Below are 23,850 nucleotides of genomic sequence, written 5' to 3'. Positions count from 1 at the left end.
TTCCGCGCGCCCCGCGCAAACTCGCCCGCCCGCCCCTTGCGCGCCCCTTGCGCGCCCCCTGGCAGCGCGGCGGGAGCCAGCCAGGCGGGAGTGATAAGGAGCCGTTTATTGCGCGCAGCCCGGCCCGCCGCCGGCTGCGGGGCCCGGCGGGGACAGCACCAGCGCCGGGCCGGGCCTGGGCCGCAGCCAGCGGGGACCCCCCCCCCCCGCCTCCGTCCTCCACTGTGAGGGGCTCTGCCGGCGGTGGCTGGGGCCGCGGTGGGGCCCCCGAGGGGCCGCCCGTCCCTGAGCGCGGCTCCGAGGTGCTGCGGGGGTGCGCGGGTCCGTCCCGGCGGGGCGCGGTTCTACCAACCAAGCAGCGCAAGCCCGCGGTCAGGGCTCCTCGTCCGTGATGTCCAGGATGCTGCCCAGCAGGGCGGTGAACGTGGGGCGCTCCTCCGCCTTCTGCCGGGCGAGAGAAGGGGTGCGGGGGGGAGAAGCCCTGAGCCGGCCGCGGAGCCGCTTCTCCCCCCACCGTGGAGCCGCTTCTCCCCCCACCGTGGAGCCGCTTCTCCCCCCACCGTGGAGCCGCTTCTCCCCCCACCGTGGAGCCGCTTCCCCCGGCCCGGGAGCCGCCTCAGCCCCTCGGCCCGGGAGCCGGCACAGCCCCTCGTCCCGGGGGGATGCGCTGGGGGTTGGGAGCCGCTCACCTCATGCCAGCAGCTGTACATGATGGCGTAGACGCGCTCCGAGGCCTGCTGCGGGCGGTACAGGCGCAGGCCTTGGATGACGTGCTCCGTCGTCTCGCCGTTGTTAAACCTCTCGTAAGGCATCTTGCCCAGGGAGTAAACTTCCCACATCAGCACACCTGGGGCAGGAAGCGGCGGGGATGGGGATGGGGGGTGTGGTGAGGGGGGGGCTGTGCCTGAAGCCGGCTTGCGGAGGAGCTCGCTGGTGTTAGGGACCCCCCTCTCTCCCAAACCTCCTGAGTTGCTGGTGTCAGGGCCCCCCCCTCTCCCTGACCTCTTGAGTTGCCATTATTAGGGCCCCCCTCTCTCCCTGACCTCTTGAGTTCTCTGTGTTAGGGCCCCCCCTCTCTCCCTGACCTCTTGAGTTGCCATTATTAGGGTCCCCCCCTCTCCCTGACCTCTTGAGTTGCCATTATTAGGGCCCCCCTCTCTCCCTGACCTCTTGAGTTGCCATTATTAGGGTCCCCCTCTCTCCCTGACCTCTTGAGTTGCCATTATTAGGGCCCCCCTCTCTCCCTGACCTCTTGAGTTCTCAGTATTAGACTTCCCCCCCCTCTCCCTGGCCTCCTGAGGTGTCAGTGCCACGCTCTTACCGAAAGCCCAGACGTCGGACTTGCTGCTGAACTTGCTGTACAGAAGCACTTCAGGGGGAGACCACCGCACTGGAAACTTGGACCCCATAGAGCTCGTGTACTCGTCGTCTAGCACGTACCTGCAGCAGATAAATGGATCGGGGTGCCTCGTGCTTCCACCAGACCGAGTGAGCCCAGTGACCTCAGGTGGCACTCCACATGGGTGACAAGCTAGGAGAGGGTGACAGGTATAGCAACACGGGGGTGTGGAGAGAAGGCTGCAGCCAGGAGGCCTGAGGTGGGGGAAAGAAGGAAGGAGAGGGAGGAAAGAGACAGGGCAAGTAAGAAAACAGTGGGCAGAAAGCAGAGAGACAGGAGGTTGAGCTTCGTCTATCATCAGAGAGGGGAAGGAGGAAGATGGGAGAAGACTGAGGAAAAGCAGAGCTAGAGGATGGTGGGAGGAAAGAGGTGCAGAAGAGGGTGAAGAAGATGGGAGATTAAGCCAGGAAGGTGACACAGATGTATCTGCCAGACCTGGAAAGGCCAAAATCTGATACTTTCACAATTCCTTGATCATTCACCAAACAGTTGCGAGCAGCCTGTGGATGGAGAGATGGAGGTAGTCACTCCGACCTGCTCCTGCCTCTCCCACCCCCCTGTACCATCTGGAAGCTCATCTCACTCCCACCCACTTCAACACTTTGACTCGCTTTGTCCTGCAAGTTCACACAGCCTGGGACAAGCTACAACGTCCTCAGCAAAGGCAGCAAGAGAGGGCTCCAGGAATCCTGTTTATCTCTAGAGGGACAGCTTCCCTGGTGGGATTTTGCCTGAGGAGATCAGGTATGGTGCCTAGCAGGACTGTGAGCTGGCAATGCTGACCCAAGGTCTGACCAACTGCTGGCTCAGCTTCTCACGGGGACTGAGAGGTCCCTTTCCGTGTCTGAGCCAGCGGTGCCGCTTGTGCTGCCTCCCACAAACCCTGCCCTAGCCACAAATGCCTCTCCAGCCTCCTGGAAAACCACCTAGTCCTGGCCTTTCCGCAGCCTGTGCTACCTCACTGCAGAGCACTGACTTCAGAGCATCCCACCCATGCTCAGGTGGGCAGGGAGACTTGAAGGGATGTTCTGCAGAGCAGGCTGCGGAGCTGCCTCTCCTGGTGTTGACGAGCTGGCTGGACCCTGTCTAGGGCATCCTGTGGCTGTCACTGAGCTGGAGATCTGGCCTTCAGTCGCAGCCATACCAGGTCTCTGTGCAGGAACTGCTTGGATTCCAGATACTCCATAGCCTCACAGACATCCTTGCACATCTCCAGCAGCTCAGCGGGCTGGAACCGCCGCCGAGATTCCCTGAGGAAGTTGAGGAGGCAGCCGTTGGCCATGTACTCGGTGATGATGAAGATGGGACGCTGCTTGGTGCAGACACCGTAGAGCTGCACCAGCTTCTCATGAGACAGGTTCCTGTGTTGGGGATAAGGGCAATTCTGGGCATCAAAAGAAAAAAAAAAGCACCTGTGGACGCAGAGTTTGGAAGGGGAAGGTGCTGCTGCCCTGGCCACCAGCAGAACAGCTCACTGAGGGACCAGCACAAAGAGGGTAGGTCCACTAGATGCATTTTGCAGAGTGTGAGGCTGCCTGAGAGCATCCCCCCTTCAGCACTCAGGGGGTGCAGCAGTGCTGGCAGGACACCCCCCAGCACTGAGCTGCACCTGATGCTGCTCACCACTTACATCATGACTTTGGCTTCGTCGATAAATTCATCCTCTGACATGGAGCCCTCCCTGATCATCTTGATCGCAACGTCATACTGGCCTCTCCACTTCCCGTACTTCACCACACCAAACTGCCCTGTCCCCAGCTCCTTCAGGAAGGTCAGATCCTTCGGGTCAATCTCCCACGACCCTAGGACAGAGAGTGCAAGCAGAACGTGGGTCCAGGTGGCTTTCTTGCAGGGTACTCACAGTCATCTCACCTAGCAAACCTGAGAGCTGCTCACAACCGTGCACTGCCTGAAAAAACATCCCCCCAAAAAATCCATGACATCTGAGACCTATAGTGGGGACAGGCAGCAAAGTAGCTGGTGGTGTCTCTTGGTCAGTGCTGTCACCTGAGGGCCAGTGAACCTGCTTTGGCAGGGGGGTTGGACCCGATGATCTCTCAAAGTCCCTTCCAACTCCTACAATTCTGTGATTCCTGGGAAGACTCTGAGCCCTGCTGCCATGGGACAGCCAGGAGGATCCCAGCCCCAGAAAGCTACTGCTGAGAGAGAGACAGGTCCTGCAGGCAGGGAGCCACGAGGCCAGCTTACCATAGCCAAGGCCAGCTGTGGATGGAGCGTTTTTCTGGTGCTGAGACACAGGGTACTTCAGTCTGGATATGAGCCCTGCAACAGAAAGACAGACTGCCACACCACACTCAACCACCACGTTCCAGCAGGGAACACGAAGGGGGAGGATACTGCCACACCAGTAAAACCAGCGCTGGCCTCATTCTGTGCCTCACTGACCAGCAGAGTTGTGCTGGTGGTAGGTGATGAGCTCCGGGATGGTGTTGAACAGGTGCTTCTCGGCCAGGTAATACTGATTCTGAGGGGTGCAGCAGACAACGTAGTGGCGGATGGTGCCTTGGGGGTCTCTGGAGACACAGGACACGGGGTCAGGGGCACGGGGAGGACAGGCAGAGAGGGTGAGAGATGCCTGGAGGAGCCTTCTGAGGGGCTGTGCTTAGATCTACTCACACAGCGGACTTAGCGTAGACGGAGACAGTGTATTTCCCTGTCTTGCTGGTGGAGTCTCGGACGATGAAGCCCCCTTCCTTGCCCTGAAACACAAAGGGGAGAAGGGACTGGAACAGGCAAGACTGAAAAGGAGCGAAGGTCACAGCGTGGCTGGCGAGGGTGGAGGAAGTCAGAGTCCTACTACCAGTCCCTGCCTGGTGGGGAGGGAAGTGCCTGAGGAGGCCACGCTGGGATGGAGATGGTTCCTGTTGGGGAACACTCCTCTCTGGTGCAAGCCAGGGTTGGTCCCATGCAGGACACAACCTACAGGGGACTGGTGTGTAGAAACCCCCAGCCTCAGGAGTGACAGCTTACCTCTTCTTTCAGCAGCTGCTCCGCTTGGCTCCGAGTGATGTTCTTGGAGTACCACCTGGAACAGGGACACAGCCATCAGGGAGATCACTGCAGCCATCACATCCCCAGCCTGCTTGGACCCCAGGGCGGGCAGTAGGGCAGGGGTGGCTGTCACGGGGCCAGAGGCTCTCCCAGTGTGTGTGAGGGTGATCCAGCCAGGTTCAGCTCACAGGCTGCAAGTAAAGAGACTCTGACCAAGCCAAACCTGCCATGTCCTTCTCTTACTCACTCAAAAATCTCCAGGGAATTCCTGGCTTCAGTGACATAGTTGCTGGGGATGTATCCTTCCCTCCTGCAGGAGAAATGGGGCTGGTCACACACTGATGGATGAGGCCAAGGGGAAAGCAGGTTCCTGTCCCAGAAGGCTGAGTAGAAACAGGCTCAAAACCCTTGGCACAAACCCGTTTGGGTTCGTGCTTGGGGAAGGCTGATACCACAGCAGGCTTCAGTTCCCCTTGCCCTCCTGCCATCCCACACCACAGCCCACAAGCAGGCTGGCCGCCCATCCCAACCCCTCCAGCACTGAGGAGGTGTTTGCCCACCAGCACCAGGAGCAGGCACTGGGGGCAGGGGAGGCCCACGCGGGCTCTTACCCGTTCTTGTCACGGGCTTTCCACCAGGGCAGGTGGCTTTCCTCCAGGATGAAGTACTCCTCGCCCTTCTGCAGTTGCAGGTCCTGGATGTTCATCGGCACGTAGTTGTAGAGGGCCACCACCTTCTTCATCTCACTTGCTGTGCTGGGGGCCGGCTCGGGGGGCAGAGGCTTCATGAGCATCTTCCCCAAAGCAGGGGAGAGGGTGGGACATGGTGAGGCTGGCAGACATGCTCTTCCCCAGGTGAGACCCACCCCAGGCCTGGCAGGGCAGCGGGCTCAGGCCAGGTCAGCGTGGTGTTCATCTCCACAGGAGACCAATTCCAGCCCCACCCCACCCCCAGTGCTTTTAATTGCACCATTTCCTCCTCTGAGACCTGTCCTCACAAAAGATAAGTGTTTTGTCTCTAACTTTTGGCTTAACTCGTGACTCCCCCCACCCTACAGCGCCTTCTCTATCTTCCCACCTCCCCCTGGGGGACCTCAGGGCTGAGATCATTTGACTTTTTCCTCCAGGCCTTTGGGCTCCAGCCCCTGGTTCAAGCTTCTTCTGCCTCATAGAACCATCTTGATGTCCCTTTCCAAAGCAGAGCCCTGGCCTGTGCATCTTGGAGCTGTGCTCTGTCAGTCACTGAGCATCTTGGCCTTTCCCAGTTAGACATTTCCTTAAACACCTCAGAAGCAAACCCACATGCTCATGCTGACCCCTACCTGGTCCTCCTCAGGGGTGGGGGGAAGAGGCTTCTTTGTCTTGCGATGTGACCGCCCAACCTTTAAACCTTTAGCACAGAAAGGGGACTGAGGTGAGAAGAGATTCCCAGCACTGTGCCACAGTGGTCCCCAGGGCTGGGGCAGGGTGACTTACTGCCATTCCTGTTCTCCAGGATCTGGCAGCCCATGGCGTTCTTGGCTGTCTGGGAGCAGCACAGGTACTGGCCATCGATCCAGAAGCAAGGATGATACTTCTGTACCAGGTCGCTGTTGTACCGGATCACTGTGGCAGGGGAGGAGAGACACGTGTGACCTGGAACACTGCAGAGTTCTCTCACAAGAGTTCTCAGGAGACCTTTCTGCTCCCTGAGAGCAGATCACCAGCCCCATGAAATCATTTCACCCCCTGCTGTGCTGCTGATACACAATCACACAGGGCCCTGCTGCTCTGGTTCCCTCAGCTCACCGCCTGTGTTTGGGCAGCACAGTTTGGGGAGGGCCAGGCCTTTCCCCTCAGATTTGATCAAAGCTCTTCAGCAGCTCTGCAGAGGGACGAAAACATGCTTGGAGGGCCAGGTCCTGCTGTGCCCAGCTGCGACATCCAGCATCCCCCTGTTTGCAGGTCTTTCTTTTAGAAGGGAGGAGGGAGGCCAGTGCTGTGCCTGGCTTCTCCATGGGGAAGAGCAGGTCACTGCCACCATCCCATGACTACCCAGAGACTTCCCTTGCTGGGAGACTGTTCCCTAGCCAGGCCAGCACTGACCAGCTTCCTCATACTTCTCCCTGAGCTGAAAGGACAACTGGATGTACCCAAACCCCCAGTGCATCATGGTGCTGGCCCGCAGCATCTCCGCAGGCTCCGGGAGAGCCCCTTTTCTGGTGGAGCAGGATAAGGACATTCTGACCACAAGAAGCCAGCATTTTCTCTCCCCATTTTTTTTTCTCCCTGTGGATTTAATGCTGGCCTCTGCTGCCACAGCAAAGGCACGCACACCCCACACCCCCCCTGGCCGCAGCGGGGAAGTGGGGAGAGGGTTGGCTGGCTGCCTGCAAGCAGCGGGGCTCTCGTGAAATAACCGACTTCCCTGTTATCGGCCCGGCTCTGCTTCCGCCTGGCGCAGGCAAACTTCCCTGTGTCAATTCGAGCAGCTAATCTTGCCCCACCAGCACAAAGCCACAGCGAGATACACATGCACCAAGAGGCACAGAGGGGCAGCTCCAGCAAAATCTGGCCAACTGCAAGCAGCCAAGGCCCTCCGTGCTGCTGCTGCAACGTGTTCTCACGCCCAGGAGGCAGCACACACATGATAAGCATTAGCTGAGCTGGAAGAACCAAGTGAGGCTTGGGATGGGTTGGGAGAGACACAACTTGGCTTCCAGCAGGTTTTTTTTTGTCCACACATCCTAAAGTGCTGAGGGGTCCACGCTCTCCTTGCCTGCCAGTACTGCAACATCTGCTGTTTCCTCTTGCCTTCAGCAGCTTCTGAGCCTGCTTGAGCTAACTTGGAGAAGGCTTGTGAGAAGGCAAGAAGCCTCAGCCAAGGTGGCTGTGGTGCTGCAGAGGGTGATGGAGGTGAGTGTCCCTCTCCCAGGGGCAGGTACCAGCTCAGGGATGCTAGGGAGCGTGCACATGGGTTCGGCCTGACGAGCGTGCTCATGAGAGGAGAAGTTTCTGATCAGCACTTGCTCTTCCGCAGACATAGGATAATGCAACCACGAGATAGCGAGCCCCCGGAAACCCAGCGCTCTAGGGTGCACCACATGCACAGCTGATTGCTTGTGTTTGCTTCCCAGAGAGCTGCAGAGCCCCCAGACTCACCGCTCTTCAGCTGATGGATCCAGCGCTTGCGCAACTCCTCCGTCGGGGAGAAGACATAGAGGGGCCCTTCGTCATACACCACCTGTGGGGACACATAGCTCGGTGCCCCGGGGCAGAAACCTCCCAGGGAGGATGGGGGCAGGGGGGGGGTGGGAGCTGATGCTTGTGGCCACCCCAAGCAGCCGGTGCAGAGCACAAGCCATGCTGGTGCTGTGTGCTTGGCCCCACACGGTGCTCGCGGGACTGTGACGGGCAGGTTATAAATAAGCCCCTTCCCCTGAGACTTCCCACTTCCTTCTCTGACTTTCGGTGTGTTGGGGACCGTGCTGGGGGACCGGCAGGGGCAGGCAGCTGGGCTGGGGGCTGAGTGCACAGCTGGCAGGCAGCATCCTTCCAGCCCAGACCAGGGGACTGAAAGGGGCAGGACTGAGATCAGAAGCAGATTTCCATCTAAGCAGCCCCCTTAAACAGAGCTGCTTGATTCCTTGGGGCTCACGGAGGCTCACCTGCCCATCCACACAATGCAGGCAGCAGAAGGGCATCCCAAATGGCATGTGTTTGACCCCGAGTGCTTTTGGAGTCCCCTCCCCAACACCCTGCAGCCAAGCAGAACAGACCAGCGAAGCGGATGCAGCGAGGACTCACCTGGAAGGGGTAGGGGAACCGTTCAATGATTGAGATCTGCTCCATGTTGGAATCCTCTCCTTTCCTCTGGAAGAGAGAGGCAGAGACAGATGTTGGCATCCTCCTGCTCAGCTGCTGGCATCTTCCCCACAGCCTTCGGGGTCCCCCATGCCAAGCTGGGGGGGGTCCCCCATTCCCACCATCCCAGGGAAGAGGTAAGTCTCCCTACATGCCCAGTGAGGGGACGGGAACCCTGAGCCCTTTCCTCACCAGGACCTGCCGCTCTGGGGGAGGGTTGTTTTCAGGCACCACCGTCTCCACACAGGTGATCTTCTCAATGTCCACCGAGCCCTTCTTACTGCCGCGGCGCTGCAAAGACAGGGTTGGCTCAAATGATGCCTAAGGGGTGACTCCAGCCAACCACCATCCCCACCACCCCATCACTCGGGCTGGGTGCTGGCAAGGGACAAGTAGTGACCCGTGGCACAGCCCCTGGGACTGCCAACTCACCCCCCTCTCAAAGTCATACTCATAGTAGGACAGCTTGCTCTCTGTCAACAGGAACAGGCGCTTCTTGAAGTTGAGAGGAGACGTTTTCTTCTTCTGCTGTGAGCGCTTCAGGAAGATGCTTTCCAGGATGATGCTGGCCATGGTGGCCTCCTGGCCTCCCCTGCACCGTGCTCACTGGGTTGCTGTGGGCAGGATGACACCAACACGGCTCTTTCTCAGCCAAAACCCTGCCCACTGCACCTTGCTCAGGTGCACTCTGCCCCCCCCCTGCCCGCCCGAGGGGCAGCTGGGGGGTGCTGGGCCCCCCCCAAAGGGGAATCAGCTGCAGAGGTGTGCAGGCAGGTCAGCGTTGGGCTTTGGTGATGTGTCCTCTCCGGTCCCCTCTGAAATGCTGGCTGCAGACCAAGCCACCACCCAGCTGACTTCAGCTCCCCCAGGATGCTGGAAGGCTTCCCCTGGGTGTGCAGCTGGACAGAAGGCTGGAGAGGGAGGGAGGGAGGGAGGGAAGAAGCATTGCCCCTGGGAGGAGCACACAGTAACACCCAGCGGGCTTCCTCCTCCCCTCCAGCTTCCTGTGTGTATGTTTGTGTGGGCCGTTTCCTCCTGCCACACCACAGGCGCTTCGTGCTGGGGACATGGTGACATGGCAGCACACAAGGGACAGCCACCAAAGGCCTGTCCCTGAAAAGCTGTGGGTAGGTCCTGGCCCCCTGAATAGCCACAGTGCTGTGCTGCCCAGGGCAGGCAGCAGCCCTAGAGTCATCCTTCCCCTCTGTGTCCACGGAGCCACAGGCGTGCTGAGCAACGCTCCATCCCCTTCCCTGCCCTGGGAGTCTTGGTTACTGGGGGCCAGGCTCAAAGTGCTGCCTCCAGTCAGCAACCAACCAGTTCCAAATCCTTCCACAGTGCTCTGCTGAACTCCTGATGCCTCCTCCATGTCTCCTGCCTTGACCACCTGTGTGCTCTGCTCCCCGTTCACCTCCGACTTGTCCCTTTGTCTCATGTAAACACAACTTCAAAGCGCAACCTGGGTGAAGCCATTTCCATCCCTGGCAGCCCATTTCCCTGGGAGAAGCTCAGTGATGGGCCAGTCAGGTGGAGCCCCCTCCCCGTCCCAGCAACATGGGGACCAAAGGTGCCAGGAGCTGGTCCTACCCACTGTGCCTCTCTCCAGGTCAAGCCCCAGCCCGGGGGCAGGAGCAGAGGTGTCCCCCATCCACAGCTCAGATCCTGCTGCTGCAGGCTTGACCCTGCCTCCAGAGAGGCTGGGAATAAACAGGGGTCCCTCTTCCCAGGGTCCCCCCTTCTCTATCCTTGTGGCCCTCATGGCTTAGTCCTTTAAATCTTGTTTGGGTGGTATAAAACACCCAAACCCAACCCAAACCCAACTAACCTTACAAAATGAATTTTCCAGAAAAAACACCCCTCCTCCCCAAGCTAATCCAGGGCTGGGGAGGAGAGAACTGGGGTCCCTGCTGGAGACAGGGCAAGTGGCTGGGGTGGCCACCGACCCCAGACTGCCAGCGAGGTGGTGGGCGAATCTAGAGGGATCCCAGCATTCCCCCGCAGCCCCGTGCCTCAGTTTCCCCTACCTATACATTGTGTCTGCTCCTCCTGTGTACCAAGAGCAGGGGGGCCCTGGTTGCCTTTCCCCAAGGGGCTGGACAGGGCAGCCCCAGGCTCTGGCCTGTTCCAGCCGTGGCTCCCTAGAAGCCTTACTCTGAGTTGCAGCAGCTGGGGCACTGTCAGCAATGCCAGGCAGATGGGACATGTCCTCAGGATGTCCTCTGAGACCGTGCCCACCAGAGAGGACAGGACGACGAGTAGCTCAGAGGGCTGTTCTGCCTCAGCACGGAGCCTCCCTGTCCTCAGTACTCTTTGTCCCCTCACAGCGCAGCCTCCCTCTCCCTGGCACTGCCACCAGCCCCGCTCTGTCCCTGGCCTGTCCTTTAGGGTGGTGGATCCCCGCCTTGGGACTCACCCCCACAGCTCAGCCATCACTGCAGCGCTGTGACAGCGAAGGTGGCGAGTGGGTGGGTGGAAGCATGTCCTGTGAGCGTCCCCAGATAACGAGACTTCCTGCCACCCCAGCCAAGCACGCTCTGACACCGCTGCTGGGCCTGGCACACGATGCTGCCCCCAGGTCACCCAACAGTGGGGTCCACCATGGTCCCAGGGCCAGCACCCCTGCGCCCTGGCCCCTGCCTATGTCCTGCTGAGGAGCTGAGTCTGCCTGTCCGTGCTGACTGGTTGGCGAGGGGCTGCTGGGGGGGTGGATCTGGCACACTAAGGGGCAAAGTGGGGAGAGCGATAGGGCGTCTGGGAATGCCACACTCCACAGCTCCGGTGGGCGAGGTGCCGCCTAGAAGGTGACAAAAGGGCGGGAAGGACAGAGGAGGGAACCTCCCGCATGGGAGAGGCCGGGGAACAGACCCAGAGCTGCACCCCAGCAGCACCCCCTGCAAAGAGAGGAGCGAGGAGGGGTCAAAGGCAGTGCCGGGAGCCCAGCCCCAGCTCTGTTTCGGGGAGAATCTGCATTGGGTACCAACAGCTTCAGAGATTTTTGCTCTAAAGTCCTGTCAGCATCGTTATATTTCATCTTTCTGTTGTCTTAGTAAACTGTCCTTATCCCAACCCACGGGCCTCTTAGTTTCTTGGGTTTGGGGTTGTTTGCCCCTTCCTTTTCCCTTCCCTTGCCTCTCACCCCCCCCTCTTCCCTCTTTCCCCTGCTCTTTTCCTCTAAGGAGCAGGCAGCTGCCTGGATCTCGGCTCTCAGCCGGGGTAAAGCCGCGACAGCTCTGGGGCAGCCCTGGGGTGCCGGGCACCCGCACAGCTCCCTGATCCCGCGCTCTGCGGTGCCCCGGGGCCGCTGCCCCGCACTGGATCCCACGCTGCCGGCCAGGCGGCGGGACGGGGCCGCCCCTTCCCAGCTTGGGCTCTCTCGTCAGGCCGGCAGCGTGCGGCCGGCAGCCCGGCTGTGCCTCTCCCACCTCCGGCGGGTGTCATCACGCCCCAGCGAGAGGTGCGAGGCCGCCCGCCGCCTGCCCCCCGCCTCGGCTCCCACCCCGAGGGGGGCCCTGCGCCGCCGGGCAGCCTCCCGCTCCCCTCCCCGCCTCTCTCCCCGGGGGATGCGGGGAGGCGGCGGCTGCCTGAGCCCTCCGCAACCCCCGGCACACTCACCGAGCCCGCCCGCCGCGCCTGCTGCCCGCCGGGGTCCTGCCGTGCCCACCGCCCTGTGCCCGAGCGGCCCCAGCCCGGCGGATCGGGGGGGGGGGGGGGGGGGGGGGGCGGCTGCAGCAGCGGGGAGGCACGGCAGGGTCGGCGGCGCAGGGAGGAAGGACGGGGCCGGCCAACCCCACCCTTTCGGTTCCCCTTTTTCTTCGTTTCTGACTCAAAAGCACCAGCTGCGTTTCCTCCCGCTCCCCCCTGTCCCGGCAGCGGGGCTCGGGCTCCGGGTGTCACGTCCAGGCTGGGGGGGGGGGGTGCGGGGCCGGGCTGCGGGGCCGTGGGGAGGGAAGGGAGGGAGGGGGACCCCCGGCGCGGTCCTGCCGGCCCCTTGTCCCCGCTCCCCGGGTGTCTCCCCCGCACCCCGCCGCCGCGGCTCCCTGCCCCCCCCCCCCCCGCCCCCAAGCTCCCCGCCGCTCTCTCCTCCCAGCAGGAAGGGGGCGCTGCGGGCGCAGCGACCATTCCCGCGCCACTCCTCTCTATGATCGCCCCGCTCCCGTCTTCTGCTTCCGCTCCCGCCTTGTCCCTCCTCTCGGGGCCGCGGCCGGCAAGATGGTGAGTGCCGGGGAGGGGGGGGATGGCTCTATCTGCCGCCATCCAGCGCGGCGGCCGCTCGCTTCGCCCGCTCGAGGCACCGGCTGCTGCGGCGGGGGCGGCGCGGTCGGGTGGAGGCGGTGGCGGGGGCGCCGTAGGCCCGGGATGGTGGCGCGGGGCCTCCCTGAGCGGGGCGGGGGGGGCGCGGCCTGGCCGGGCCGAGTGAGGGTGGCGAGGGGGGGCGGCCGGGCCTGGTCGGGCCGGGTGAGGGGGGGGGTGGCGGCCTGGCCTGGCCGGGCCGGGTGAGGGGAGGGGGGGAGGCGGCCGGGCCTGGCCGGGCCGGGCCGGGTGAGGGGAGGGGGTGGCGGCCTGGCCGGGTCGGGTGTGTGGACGGCCTGGCCTGGCCTGGCCGGGCCGGGCGAGGGGAGGGGGGGAGGTGGCCGGGCCTGGCCGGGCCGGGTGTGTGGCGGCGGGGGGACGGCCTGGCCTGGCCGGGCCGGGCGAGGGCCTCAGCCTTGGAGCGCGGCGGGGCCCCTCTCCGCCTTGCTGCGCGGGCCCTGGCTGTGCTGACCGGCTTGTTTCTGCAGGTGAACGTCCCGAAAACCCGCCGCACCTACTGCAAGAAGTGCGGGAAGCACCAGCCGCACAAAGTCACCCAGTACAAGAAGGGGAAGGATTCCCTCTACGCCCAGGGTAAGGGATGGGTGCGAGGCGGCTCCTGGGGTCTCTCTGGCCCTGCCCTGTGCCCTGCATGGCGGCTGTGGGCAGAGCACACGGCTGTGGGAGAAGGGGGAGGGGATCGCTTCTCAGAGCTGTGCGTCTGTGAGACCCTGTGGAGGGGTTTTGGTGGGGGTGAGGGGTTGTGCTTGTGGCACGTCCTGAGTTGTTGCCTTCTTTTCCCGCAGGAAAGAGGCGCTACGACAGGAAGCAGAGTGGCTACGGCGGGCAGACAAAACCCATCTTCCGTAAGAAGGTGAGTGCTGCTCCTGGGGGGAGAACCTGGAACTGTCCTGGCAGTTCACACGCCCAGCTGAAGGGGAACACTTGAGCTTTCTGCAGCCTTGTGGTGGTTCTGTGCTCCAGCCATGACGTGGCAGCTCTGTGAAGGTGGCCCTGTCTAGGGAGTGTAAGCTCCACATCTTGCTCAGAGAGGCTCTGGAAACCCCTGGATCCCTGGCATGAGGCTTTGGATGAGGCTTTGGGCAACCTGGGCTAGTGCAGTTGTCCCTGCCCATGGCAAGGGAGGTTGGAACTAGGTGATCTCTGAGGTCCCTTCCAACCCAAAGTATCTGTGATTCCACAATCTGTTCATCTTCCCTACTGCTCCTGTCTCACACAGATACCCTTTTTATCCAGGAGTGACCCACTGTGTGTTTGGAGGGCAGGTTACACAGGGAGCTGTGATGCTGTAGGGAACTGGGGTCTTAGAAATGATGCTTTTAATAGAACTGTTTTCCTCATTGTTTGCCAGAGGGAAATGGAGCCTGCCACTTGCTTTTCCTGTGTTCCTGAAGTATCAGTAGTTTATCACTGAAACTTTCTGCTGGGTTTCTGAGGCTTTCTGCATTGTGAGGCTGCCCTCACTGCCAAGGGTGTGATGAAGTGTGTGCAACCCCTGGGGGTACCCCAGAACATGACATTGGTTTTTTGCAGTCTTCTGTCTGCAGGGAAATGAGTATCCCTGAGCTGGTAAATCAGAGCTGCTGTGTTAGGCGTGTCCTGAGGGTCTAAGGGTAGCAGTGTGTTCTGTCACAGATAACTTGCAGAAACTCCTGCTCTCCTCTTCCTCCTTCAGGGTGGGTACCCAGGACTGTAGCCCTGCAGCCTGTTTTTCCTCTGTGTTCCTTCTGCCAAGGAGTTGAAGGGGTGGGGAGAGCAAATTCTGTAGTGGAAGCAAAATGCGATGGCTTGATTCATACAGGTTTTGTGTGAACTGTTCAGCTTATAGGGCTACCTGGCATGTTGTTGGAGGGCCCTTCTGGTCTGCTGGAGGTGTCCAGGAAGTCTTCCAGCAAGGAGGATAGATGAGACATGGGTTTTTCAAGTTGAATTTCTGCCAAATGCAGCAAATCCTCCTGCAAGCAGGGTGCACAGAGAGCAGCCCTGCTCCCACAGTTCGTGTGCTACCACATCCCCATTGGTGTTTCCTCCCAGTCAGCGTTACAGGGCTGAGGCTTCTCACTGGTGGTTACAGCTCTGTCCAGCTGCAGTAGCCTTGCAGCTTTGGATTCTGCCCTCTGTGGTCTCACAGGCCTGCATTGCACAGGCTGTGTCACTGCTCCTTCCTGTGGCAGTTTGTCCGTGCAGCTGCTTTCGGGTCTGTCCTCTGCCCAGGTTGCTGCCAGTGTACTCTCATGCTGGGCTTTAAGGTGCCTGGTTTTAGTGGAGAGAGACAAACTGTGCTGGTTGTTTTTCCCACTTTCTGCCCAACCTTCAGGAGTACAAACAGCTTTTCCTGAGAGTGACTGTTTTGTCTGCCTGTGGGTGGTTTGTCTGTTGAGACCCTCTGCTCCTGTCTCCCCAGGCTAAGACCACAAAGAAGATTGTGCTGAGGCTGGAGTGTGTGGAGCCCAACTGCAGGTCCAAGAGGATGCTGGCGATTAAGAGGTGCAAGCACTTTGAGCTGGGAGGAGACAAGAAGAGAAAGGTATGGCTGTGTGCTGCAGGCGACTGGGAAGGATGGCAGCACTGGCTGGCCACTAAACTCCTTCTGTCTCTCCTTGCAGGGCCAGGTGATCCAGTTCTAAGCTCCATCCTGCTTGTGGGTATGGACCATATTAAAATATTTGGAAGTGAGCTGTTGCTGGTCATTTGTCTATCTTCTCTTGTTGCTGGGGTGGGATTTGCAGGTACCTAAAGCCAGCAGGAAGGTGTTGCTTGCAAAGCTGCTTAGTAAGTGATGGGTTTGTAATCTGGAGGCTTTGAAAAGCCGTGCTGGTGGGCTGGGATTTCCTTGTGGAGAGGTGTCCTTATCCCCACCTACAACTACCTGAAGGGAGGTTGTAGAGAGGTGGGTGATGGTCTCTTCAGCCAGGGGACAGGAGATGGGACAAGGGGCAATGGGCTCAAGCTGCCCCAGGGCAGGGTCAGAGCAGATGGGAAGGAAAAGTTCTTCCCTGGAAGAGTTGTCAGGGCCTGGAACAGGCTGCCCAGGGAGGGGCTGAGTCCCTGCCCCTGGGGGTGTTTAACAGATGGGTAGGTGAGGGGCTCAGGGATCTGGTTTAGCACAGGACGGGAACAGTTGGACTTGATCTTCAAAGGTCTTTTCCAACCTTGTGATTCTGTGATTCTGTCCTAGAGTTTATGTAGAGCCTGGGGCTCTCCTGGATTGCTGCACCAGTGTCTGTGTGTGGTGTGTGCTGTGGCTTTTGTCCAGGCTTGTTCATGAGACTGTTCAAAAATGCTTCCTGGGAACTCGGGCAGCTTGTTACGTTTAGGGTGGTTCATGTCTCCACTGTAGCAGTTCAGTCTCGGGAATGCTGGGGTGAACTTGAGCTGTTGATGGATGAAGCCATGATTGGAGAGAAGCAGTGATCAAAACAGGCTTGTCTGCAAACCCTGGCCTGAGAGGAGAGGCTGGCAGGGTTCCTTCCTTCCAGCAATGGTTTCAACACAGTGGGAACCAGAGGAATCCAGGCTCCCCCAACAGCACCTGTGTGTGGCTGTAGGCTGCTTCCCAGCGGTTGTACTACCCTACGGGGCAACACGTGAGCAAAGGTCCTGGAGCAGCTGCTGGGCTGGGTACCAGGGCCTTCATCTGGTGGGTGTCACCTGCATCAGGTGGTGGTGACTTGCTGTGGCTCAGCTGTGGCCTTGTGGCAGCTCAGAGAGGGGAGAGGGACACAAGGATGTCACGTGGAGTGGGACAGGCCTCAGCTGCCTGCCCCGTGCACCGCTGCTGTGGGCACCTCGTTGGGCTTGAGCCCAAGCACAGCACTGGAGTTATACAGGAGTGGTGGCTGGTGGGTGGCCCTCAGGAGCAGGGATGTCACAGCACAGCCTCCCCATGGCTTTGCTGGCATCACCTCCTTGTGGGAGCAGTATGCTTGCCTGTGGGTAGGGCTGGCAGGTGCTGGGAGTGAAGTGTGGAGTTAGAGTGGATGGAGAACTGCCTCTTCACATCCTCCTGGGGACCAGGAGTGCTCAGTTACCAAGTAACAACATCTGTGACCTTACTTACTACTGACTGATTGGCACATCCAGGCTGCTGCTTGAGCTGGTGGCAGCAGCAGCTCTGGGCTCTGCCTGTGACATGGGCTGTGTGGCTGCAGTGTCAGCCACACTCTGCAGGACTCTTGACACAGACTTCCCGAGCACGCAGTGACTGGGACAAGCTGGCTTGTTCTCTAAAGCTTTAATTTCTGATACCATGCTGTACAGGGGAACAAAGACAAAGCAGTGTCTTTTTAAGGGACACTTTAATCAAAGTGCTTAAGAAATGAGGCTGCTTGGATTGTGTAGTGGTTGGCAAATGCTTGCACAGGATGGATAAGGGATGGAGTATCATTTCCTGCCTCAGAAGCACCTGTGTTAGCCTTAAAGATTACTGCCAGCAGTGGGAAGCCAGCACACAGGCAGTTTTGAGAGGCAGCTCAGAGAGGGGGGACACCAGTGACCCCAGGAAGAGTGGGGAGGGACCTGTTATCAAAGTGACAGCCCCTGGTGAGAGAAGGATTGCTGGGGTGAGGAGAGGCTTTCAAAAGCTGAGTCCTAAGGCACCTTCACGCTGAGCAGGCAGCTGTCAAGAAACCAATTGCTAAGAAATGCAGTGATTGACACCAGTCCCTGAGTTGTCTGAAGGTGGAAGTAGATGGAGGAGAGAAGGTGGAAGCAGATGAAGGAGAACATTGGGTTCCTTCAGGAGCGGGAGGAGCAGCTCTTTGTGGACTGTGTGCCCTGGCCTGGCAGAGCAGGAGCAAGGCAGCCAGGCTGTGTTTCCTTGTTGTCCCTGAGATGCTCAAGGAGAGTGGGACGATGCTTGGGTGTATCCTTTGTGTTTCTTTGGGTGGTAGTGGCAGTGGGCAGTGACAGGAGTCGCTGCCCTGCTGGGGCCCTTCCAGCCCCTCAGAGGAGTGAGGGGAGACGCCACAGGAAGGGCAAACGGAAGGGAAGCATCACCCCTTTCTCTCTACCTTTTGGTGATGGAGTGATGGGCGCTTGGCTTAAGATTCAAAGTCCACATGAAGCACTTGAGTAGTGAATGGTGAAGGCACTGCAGGCCGGGCTTCTCCTGACAGGAGGCTCAGGCAGAGCCGGGCGCCTGGGGAGAGGCTCTTCGAGCCTCCTACAGCGGCACCACCCTGAGCAGCACCGTGCCTGTGGGGTTCACCTCCACGCTCAGGAAGGAGAGCCAGCTGTAAACCCCACAGTCCTTGCTGGCTGGCAGGACCTGCTGGATGGAGCACGCTGGGTTGCAGGCCAGCCCGTTGCCCAGGAAGCTGAGGGACAAGGTGAAGTTCCGGGGTCCCCCGATCTCCTGCTGGTTCAGCACTGCCACGGCATAGGCTCGGCCAGACAGGGGCCGCTCCCACACCTCGAAGTTCTTGTCCTGTCAAGTGGAAAATAAACTCAAGGCTTAGGCTGGGGATGCAGACCTGAAGGGTTTCACACCTCAGCAGGCTTCAGGAACAAGTGGCCTCACTGGGCTCCTGTTGCCAAACCCTCAGCCCTCCTCTACACCCCGCGTGTCCCTGTTCTGAGGAGCCTGGCTCCCTCTGCCCCACAGCACACCCCCAGCCCGGTCCTGCTGTACCTTGGTGATCTGGTAGCCCTGCTTGCCCAGCGGGTCCTGGTTGATGGCGATCACCTCCTTGTTCTGGAGCAGCTGCTTGGCCTCGGGACTGATGTGCCGCAGGTCGTTAGACATGAAGAGGGGAGCTGCCATGATGGCCCACATTGCCATCTGGGTCACTGCCTGGTCCTGGCTCAGCCCAAAGTTCCCAATCACCAGCTGTGACAGGAAGACACAAATGCCCGGTGACACTGCCTGCCAAGGTAAAACTGGGCCACCAACCTGAGCACTGGTAAATGACAGGATGCTGAGGGTGGGCCCCCTGTTTGGGGACTGGTTAGATAGGCTGGGTGCTGGGAGCAGGATCGGCTGGTTGGGAAAGGCAAGGCAGGCTGGTGCAGCAATTTAAGATGAACAACTGCTGAGGGTAAAGAAGGATCCTTAACTGCCCAGGTGGTGCTCCCAAATCTGCTTTTGGGTGTGGGTATTCCTTTGCAGTGCTGGCACCCAGGGGTGTCACCCTCTGCTGGGAGAGCAGCACTCTGGAGCTTGTCTCCCACTGCCACAGCACTGCACTACAGAGACACCACTTCCTCAGCCCCATCAGCAGCCACAGCTCCATTCCCCCTTCCAGCCAGGGACCCCCTCATCGAGTCTGTGATTGTAGGGCCCCATCACAGCCCTTCCCCCCAGCGTTGCTCCCTCAATTCTCTCCACCTCAGTCTGCAGCCAAGGAAAGGGATGATTTTGCTGGTGCTGCAAGGGAGGTGGGGGTTGCTCTACTTGCCATGTCAGGGTCGTTCCAGCCCCCTGGCCCAGCTATCTTCACAATGCTGTCCTGGTGAAGCGCTGTCCAGTCCAAAATACTCTTGATGCTGCTCCAGGAATCATAGACATCATAAAAGTTCCTCCAGTGATTGCAGTACTGTTTGATCTCTGTGTAATTGGGCTGCCAAAACAATTAGTGTGATTAGGCAAAGAGCCTGGCTGTACAAAAACAAGACTAGACTGGATGAGGGATAACTTAGGGGAGAACCAGGGTGTAACACCTTTCATCACCAGCTGGCTGGATGATCTAGCACATGTTGGTTCCCTAGGATGCCTTGTGCCCAGTAGCTCCAGTCTGCTGTTCTCCAGACACCACTGTTGCTTCCCTTAGGAGAACAGTTGTGGCCATCTAGCTCTGTTAGAAAAGTCCTCTGAGCACTGTTTTACTGGAGGTGTGAAGGATTAAACTGACATCTCAGTAATTACTGCCATTTACTGGTTTTACACCCTTTGGTGACTAATGCATTTAACTCCTGTGGGAAGGAATGGCAGCATCCTGTCATGGTGGAACAGGGGGAACCAGCTGTGGGTGGAGGGAAACACAGTGCTTTTCACCACTGGCTGGTGGAAATCTGTCTGTGAACAGTGTGGAGAATTCCTACTGAACAGACTGTCCTCAGATCTCTCTCCTGGTGCCCAGGGGTAACTGTAAAGCTGAGTCTGCAGCACTCAGTGTCCAGGAGGAGTAACACTGAACTGCCTGAAAGCTCTGTGTCTGCAGTGCCAGCGTGTTCTGCTTGGCTCCTTGGGAGACAGAAAGCAGATGGATGCTGCTGTGCTCTCTGGCATGCTCCAGCTGGGTTGTGCCTTCATGCTGCAGGATCCTTTCAGCAGAGCAATGTCTTGCCTCAGGTGTGCTGTAGGGTTCTAGGGGGGGAAAGTGGGTTTCTTCCACCTTACAGCCTTGCTCTCTGTCAGACCAGAGAGCAGCAAGTTTCTCAGAAGGCTGTTTTGCAACCTTAATGCTTCTCTCCTCTTCCCACCCTCAGCCCCAGGACAAGCCTTGAGCAACACTCTTACCTGCTTCACGGGCCTCAAATAGAAAGGCCACTCACAGGAGTACACGATGCTCCTTCCAGTCTTGTTCAGGGCCACAGACATGCGCCTGTAGCCTAAAGGAAGGGGACAGACACAAGTTGCACAATCATCTCAAACAGAGGAACTAATCCAAGGCCACAGGTTCAGGTTTCAGTTCAACTGTTACCAAAATCAAGGCTGAGCACGTTAGCAGGGCTGAGACACCACGGGCAGGACAGGGAAGTTTACAGTCTGCTACCTCCTGCCTCCCAGGGACAGGGGATCTTCTTCATAGCTTTGCTGCAAGTCCTGCCCTGGGGCTGTCTGTATGTACAGCCAGGGGAAGAGGCTGTGGCTGTTTTACTCCAGATACCTGGGAAATACCTGCTGGGATCTGTCACGCTGCTGGGTACAGCATCCCTGGGTAGTGTGGCACACTATGTTCTTAAGAGGCATTTGTGCCATGTGGATTGCACAGGAAGGCAAACTCACTGGGTATTTTTCCCTCATCCTTGTCCCCAGAGAACCCTCTTAAGTCCCTTTTTAATCAGCTGAGAGGGAACAAAACATTTCCCCCACACGCCCCAGAACTGCTTCCATAGAACCTTACGGTATCTGGCTGACTATAGGATTCAGCAAGAGCTTTCAGCTCAACTGTTAGGGTGCTAAGCTGTGCTCCTGGCTGCAGCAGCTCGCCTGTGCCCCCCAAACTGGCTTGAATGGGGTTGCCCCTTGGGCAGGTTCTCCCTCCCAGGCAGAGCCAGGAGTGCATGCAGGATTCCTGCTGCCAAACACCGTGGTGCTGACCATGCCAGCAGCCAGAGCCCAGTTGAGAAACGACTGCCTTACAAATCACACTGTTCTTCCACCAAGTGTGCTCCTGTGGCACTGGGGTTTGCTTGTGCTTGCAGAGAGGCTCCAGCCAAGCCCCCTCAGCACGACAAACTACTGAGCTTTCAGCTGCCGACTTGCTAGCCTGTGCACAAACAACTCCTGAACTGGGATTTGAACCACTGGTATGCTTTAAAATGAAAACCCCAGTAGGATTTTCACGCCACAGTTCCCTTCATTTATTTTTTTTCCCGTTAAAAGCCCTAACAACTGCCCTTTTTACAGCTGACATGAGCTGTTCCAGCTTCAAGCCTCACTTAAGGGATTAAGGGTTGAGTGTGTGAAACGCTTTGAGCTCTCCAGTAAAGGCAGGGCAGAAGGACAAACCTTTGCTGCATGGAGAGGTAAGGTAGCAGCCTGCACAGCCTGCCCTCAGGATACACAGTCAGTGCTTCTGTGCTCAGTGTGATGTGAGAAAGCTGCTGTTCCAAGCTGTGCTTACCAGTGAAAGCCCCAGGAGGGGGTAAAAGCACTTGGGCCAGCAACGCTGGCTGCCTTGGGCTGGGGAACAGTGTGTCACACCTGCTTTTGTAAGCCAATCTCTGAAGTGTAGTAAGGGAAAAGCAACATCCCTGGAGCCCACCCTGTGCCTAGAACTGCTGCTGTCTGCAGAACACTCCCACCCCGTGGCACGGTGCCGCCGTAGGCCCACACCTACCTTCTGCCAGCAGCTCCAGCGTGCCAGCGTTGCAGCCATCGAACTTCAGCAGGTCCACGCCCCAGGAGGCAAACGTTTGGGCGTCCAGGTCGTAGTGGTTGTAGCTGCCAGGGAAGCCAGCACACGTCTTGTTCCCGACGTCGCTGTAGATGCCCAGCTTCAGCCCCCGGGAGTGGATCTGTGCACGCAGACAGAGAGAGGGCTGGGGACAGGGCAGCTGCGAGGCGGGAGGAAGCAGAGCTGGGCCAGCATGGGAAGCAAAACCCCTCTCTCTGGCAGGCCGGGTCCTGGCTCGGCGGCTGAGCAGCTGTTCCCCACCCAGCCTCCCCTCTCCCTCCCCTCTCCCCACAACCTGTGGGTCAGGTCCCACCCGCCTTGGCTGCCCTGCCCTGCGGTGGCAGCACTCACATAGTCGGCCAGCTTGCGGATCCCGCTGGGGAACCGTTTCGGGTCAGCCTGGAGCCGGCCCTCTTTGTCCCGCGCCGGGGCCATCCAGCAGTCATCGATGCAGACGAACTCGTAGCCCGCGTCCCGCCATCCCTCGGCCACCATCACGTCGGCCATCTCCACGAAGAGCCGCTCGCTGGGCGCGGGGAGGAAAGGAAGCGGAGAACGTGGCAGCCTGAGTCCCAGCGCTGACAGGGCACGACAGGGTGCGACGGGGCACGATATGGCGCGACAGGGCATGACAGGGCACGACTGGATGCGACAGGGCGCGACGGGGCACGACAGGGCGCGATGGGGCACGACAGGGCACGACAGGGCATGACAGGGCACAATGGGGCACGACAGGGCACGACAGGGCACACAACAGGGTGCAATGGGGCGCGACAGGGCACACGACAGGGCACGACAGAGCATGACAGGGCGCGACAGGGCACACGACAGGGCACGACAGGGTGCAACAGGGCATGACGGGGCACGACAGGGCGCAACGGGGCACGACAGGGCACAACGGGGCACGACAGGGCGTGACAGAGCACACGACAGGGCACAACTGGATGCGACAGGGCACGACAGGACGCGACAGGGCACGACAAGACGCGACAGGACGCGACACCCAGGCCGCGCTTCCGCCGCGGGGCCGGGCCGGCCGTGAGCACCCCAACGGCAGCGCAGCGCGGGCGAGGCCCCTGCGCTCTGCCCCGGCACAGGGAAGGCAGCCGGGGGACGGAGCATCGCACCGCGCCGGCTGTCTACAGCCCTGACCCCCACCCCGCTTCCCCCAGTGCCGGTACCCGGCCCGGTACAGCTCCCCCATCCCCATCCCGGGCACCCCGCCCGTACCTGACGCAGCGGTGCGGGTCGGAGGCGCAGTCGGTGCCGCAGAGGAAACGCTCCCAGTGCAGCCAGCCCATCGGCGGCGTCCGCGCCAGCCCGTTGTCCAGCGCCAGCACCGCCGCCAGCAGCGCTGCCGCCGCGGCCAGAGCCCCCGTCAGCACCGGCCCCGCCGCCATGGCCGCCGCCGCCGCCAGGATGGGCGGTGCCACCGCCAGGGCCCCGCCGCACGCCCTCGGCCGGCGCTGACGGGAGGGAGGCGGGGCGCTATGGCGGCGGGGTGCGGCCTGGCCTGGCCTTCCCTGGCCTTCTTCCCCTCCCCGGCTGCTGCCTCGGGGCCTCCGCGGGGTGTCGGGCCGCCCGTGGATGCGCTTCCCCCGTACCGGAGCTCCCGGGCCGGGGCTGCGGGTGCCGTGAGCACGGGGCTGGCAGTGTTGGTGTCACTGGGGGGGGGGCTGTGGGGAGGCGAATCTCTGCCTTCTCCGGGGCTTCGGCCTGGCTGCAGACCCTCCCGTGAGCAGCTCCATCCTCAAGAGCACCTTCTCCTTCCTCCTTCCTCCACCGACACCCTCTAAACCTGCCCCGATTGCTTCCCCCTCCCACCGCCCCCGGAGACACCCAGCCAGACCCGCATCCCTCTCCTCTCCATCACTGCGGCGCCTTGTCCAGCATCCAAGGAGGAGGAGGAGGAGGAGGAGGAGGAGGAGGGGGTCTGTGGCACCGTTTCAGCAGGCAGCAGGGTGTGGGGAGCGTGGGGCTCTCGTGTGCCGTGGTGGCACTGGAGGAGCTGGCAGCAGGAGCTGGCAGCGTGTCTGCCACGAGTTTGGGGTGTTCTGTTCCGCCGGTCGGGAGATAAGGAGGGGGAGCGCGGGGGTCTCGGCAGAGCCTGGCTCCCCTCTTGCAGGGATCAGAGGGAAGCCGGGTTTGGCGCTGGTGAGAGGTCAGTACAGAGCCTGGGGCTTGGCCAGGCTGCTCTGCCCGCTGGTGGGGCTGGATCCAGCGT

General features: G+C 60.1%; 3 protein-coding genes across 4 annotated transcripts; 1 reads left to right on the top strand and 2 right to left on the bottom strand.

Annotated features, from left to right (window-relative positions):
- Positions 1–71: 71 nt before the first annotated feature.
- Positions 72–9,147, bottom strand: BTK (Bruton tyrosine kinase). Of its 2 annotated transcripts, none has more exons than XM_084269037.1 (18): positions 8,686–9,147; positions 8,446–8,544; positions 8,197–8,262; positions 7,552–7,633; positions 5,887–6,015; positions 5,733–5,800; positions 5,023–5,204; positions 4,659–4,721; positions 4,391–4,445; positions 4,037–4,119; positions 3,806–3,933; positions 3,608–3,682; positions 3,030–3,201; positions 2,544–2,760; positions 1,835–1,899; positions 1,322–1,440; positions 690–847; positions 72–444 (listed from the first exon to the last, which is right to left on the bottom strand). In XM_084269037.1, exons 1-18 carry the CDS (start codon positions 8,824–8,826, stop codon positions 373–375), a joined length of 1,974 nt encoding a protein of 657 aa, XP_084125163.1. In that variant the 5' UTR covers positions 8,827–9,147; the 3' UTR covers positions 72–372. The 2 variants fall into 2 exon arrangements, with proteins under 2 accessions (XP_084125163.1, XP_084125164.1); XM_084269038.1 differs by having other exon boundaries at positions 5,023–5,177.
- A 3,208-nt stretch (positions 9,148–12,355) lies between these two features.
- RPL36A (ribosomal protein L36a) lies at positions 12,356–15,240 on the top strand. Its single transcript, XM_084269219.1, has 5 exons — positions 12,356–12,465; positions 13,032–13,137; positions 13,350–13,417; positions 14,969–15,091; positions 15,171–15,240. Exons 1-5 carry the CDS (start codon positions 12,463–12,465, stop codon positions 15,189–15,191), a joined length of 321 nt encoding a protein of 106 aa, XP_084125345.1. The 5' UTR covers positions 12,356–12,462; the 3' UTR covers positions 15,192–15,240.
- A 2,197-nt stretch (positions 15,241–17,437) lies between these two features.
- GLA (galactosidase alpha) lies at positions 17,438–23,026 on the bottom strand (the record flags this gene model as incomplete). Its single annotated transcript, XM_084269046.1, has 7 exons — positions 17,438–17,992; positions 18,197–18,394; positions 18,963–19,124; positions 20,024–20,115; positions 21,570–21,747; positions 21,978–22,152; positions 22,857–23,026. 7 exons carry the CDS (start codon positions 23,024–23,026, stop codon positions 17,729–17,731), a joined length of 1,239 nt encoding a protein of 412 aa, XP_084125172.1. The 3' UTR covers positions 17,438–17,728.
- Between the last annotated feature and the right edge of the window lie 824 nt (positions 23,027–23,850).

This window comes from Gallinula chloropus (assembly GCF_964237585.1).
Source record: "Gallinula chloropus genome assembly, chromosome: 11".
Lineage (NCBI taxonomy): Eukaryota > Metazoa > Chordata > Aves > Gruiformes > Rallidae > Gallinula > Gallinula chloropus.
The sequence above is the reverse complement of the archived record's forward strand: the minus strand, read 5'-3'. Positions and strand labels throughout refer to the sequence as shown.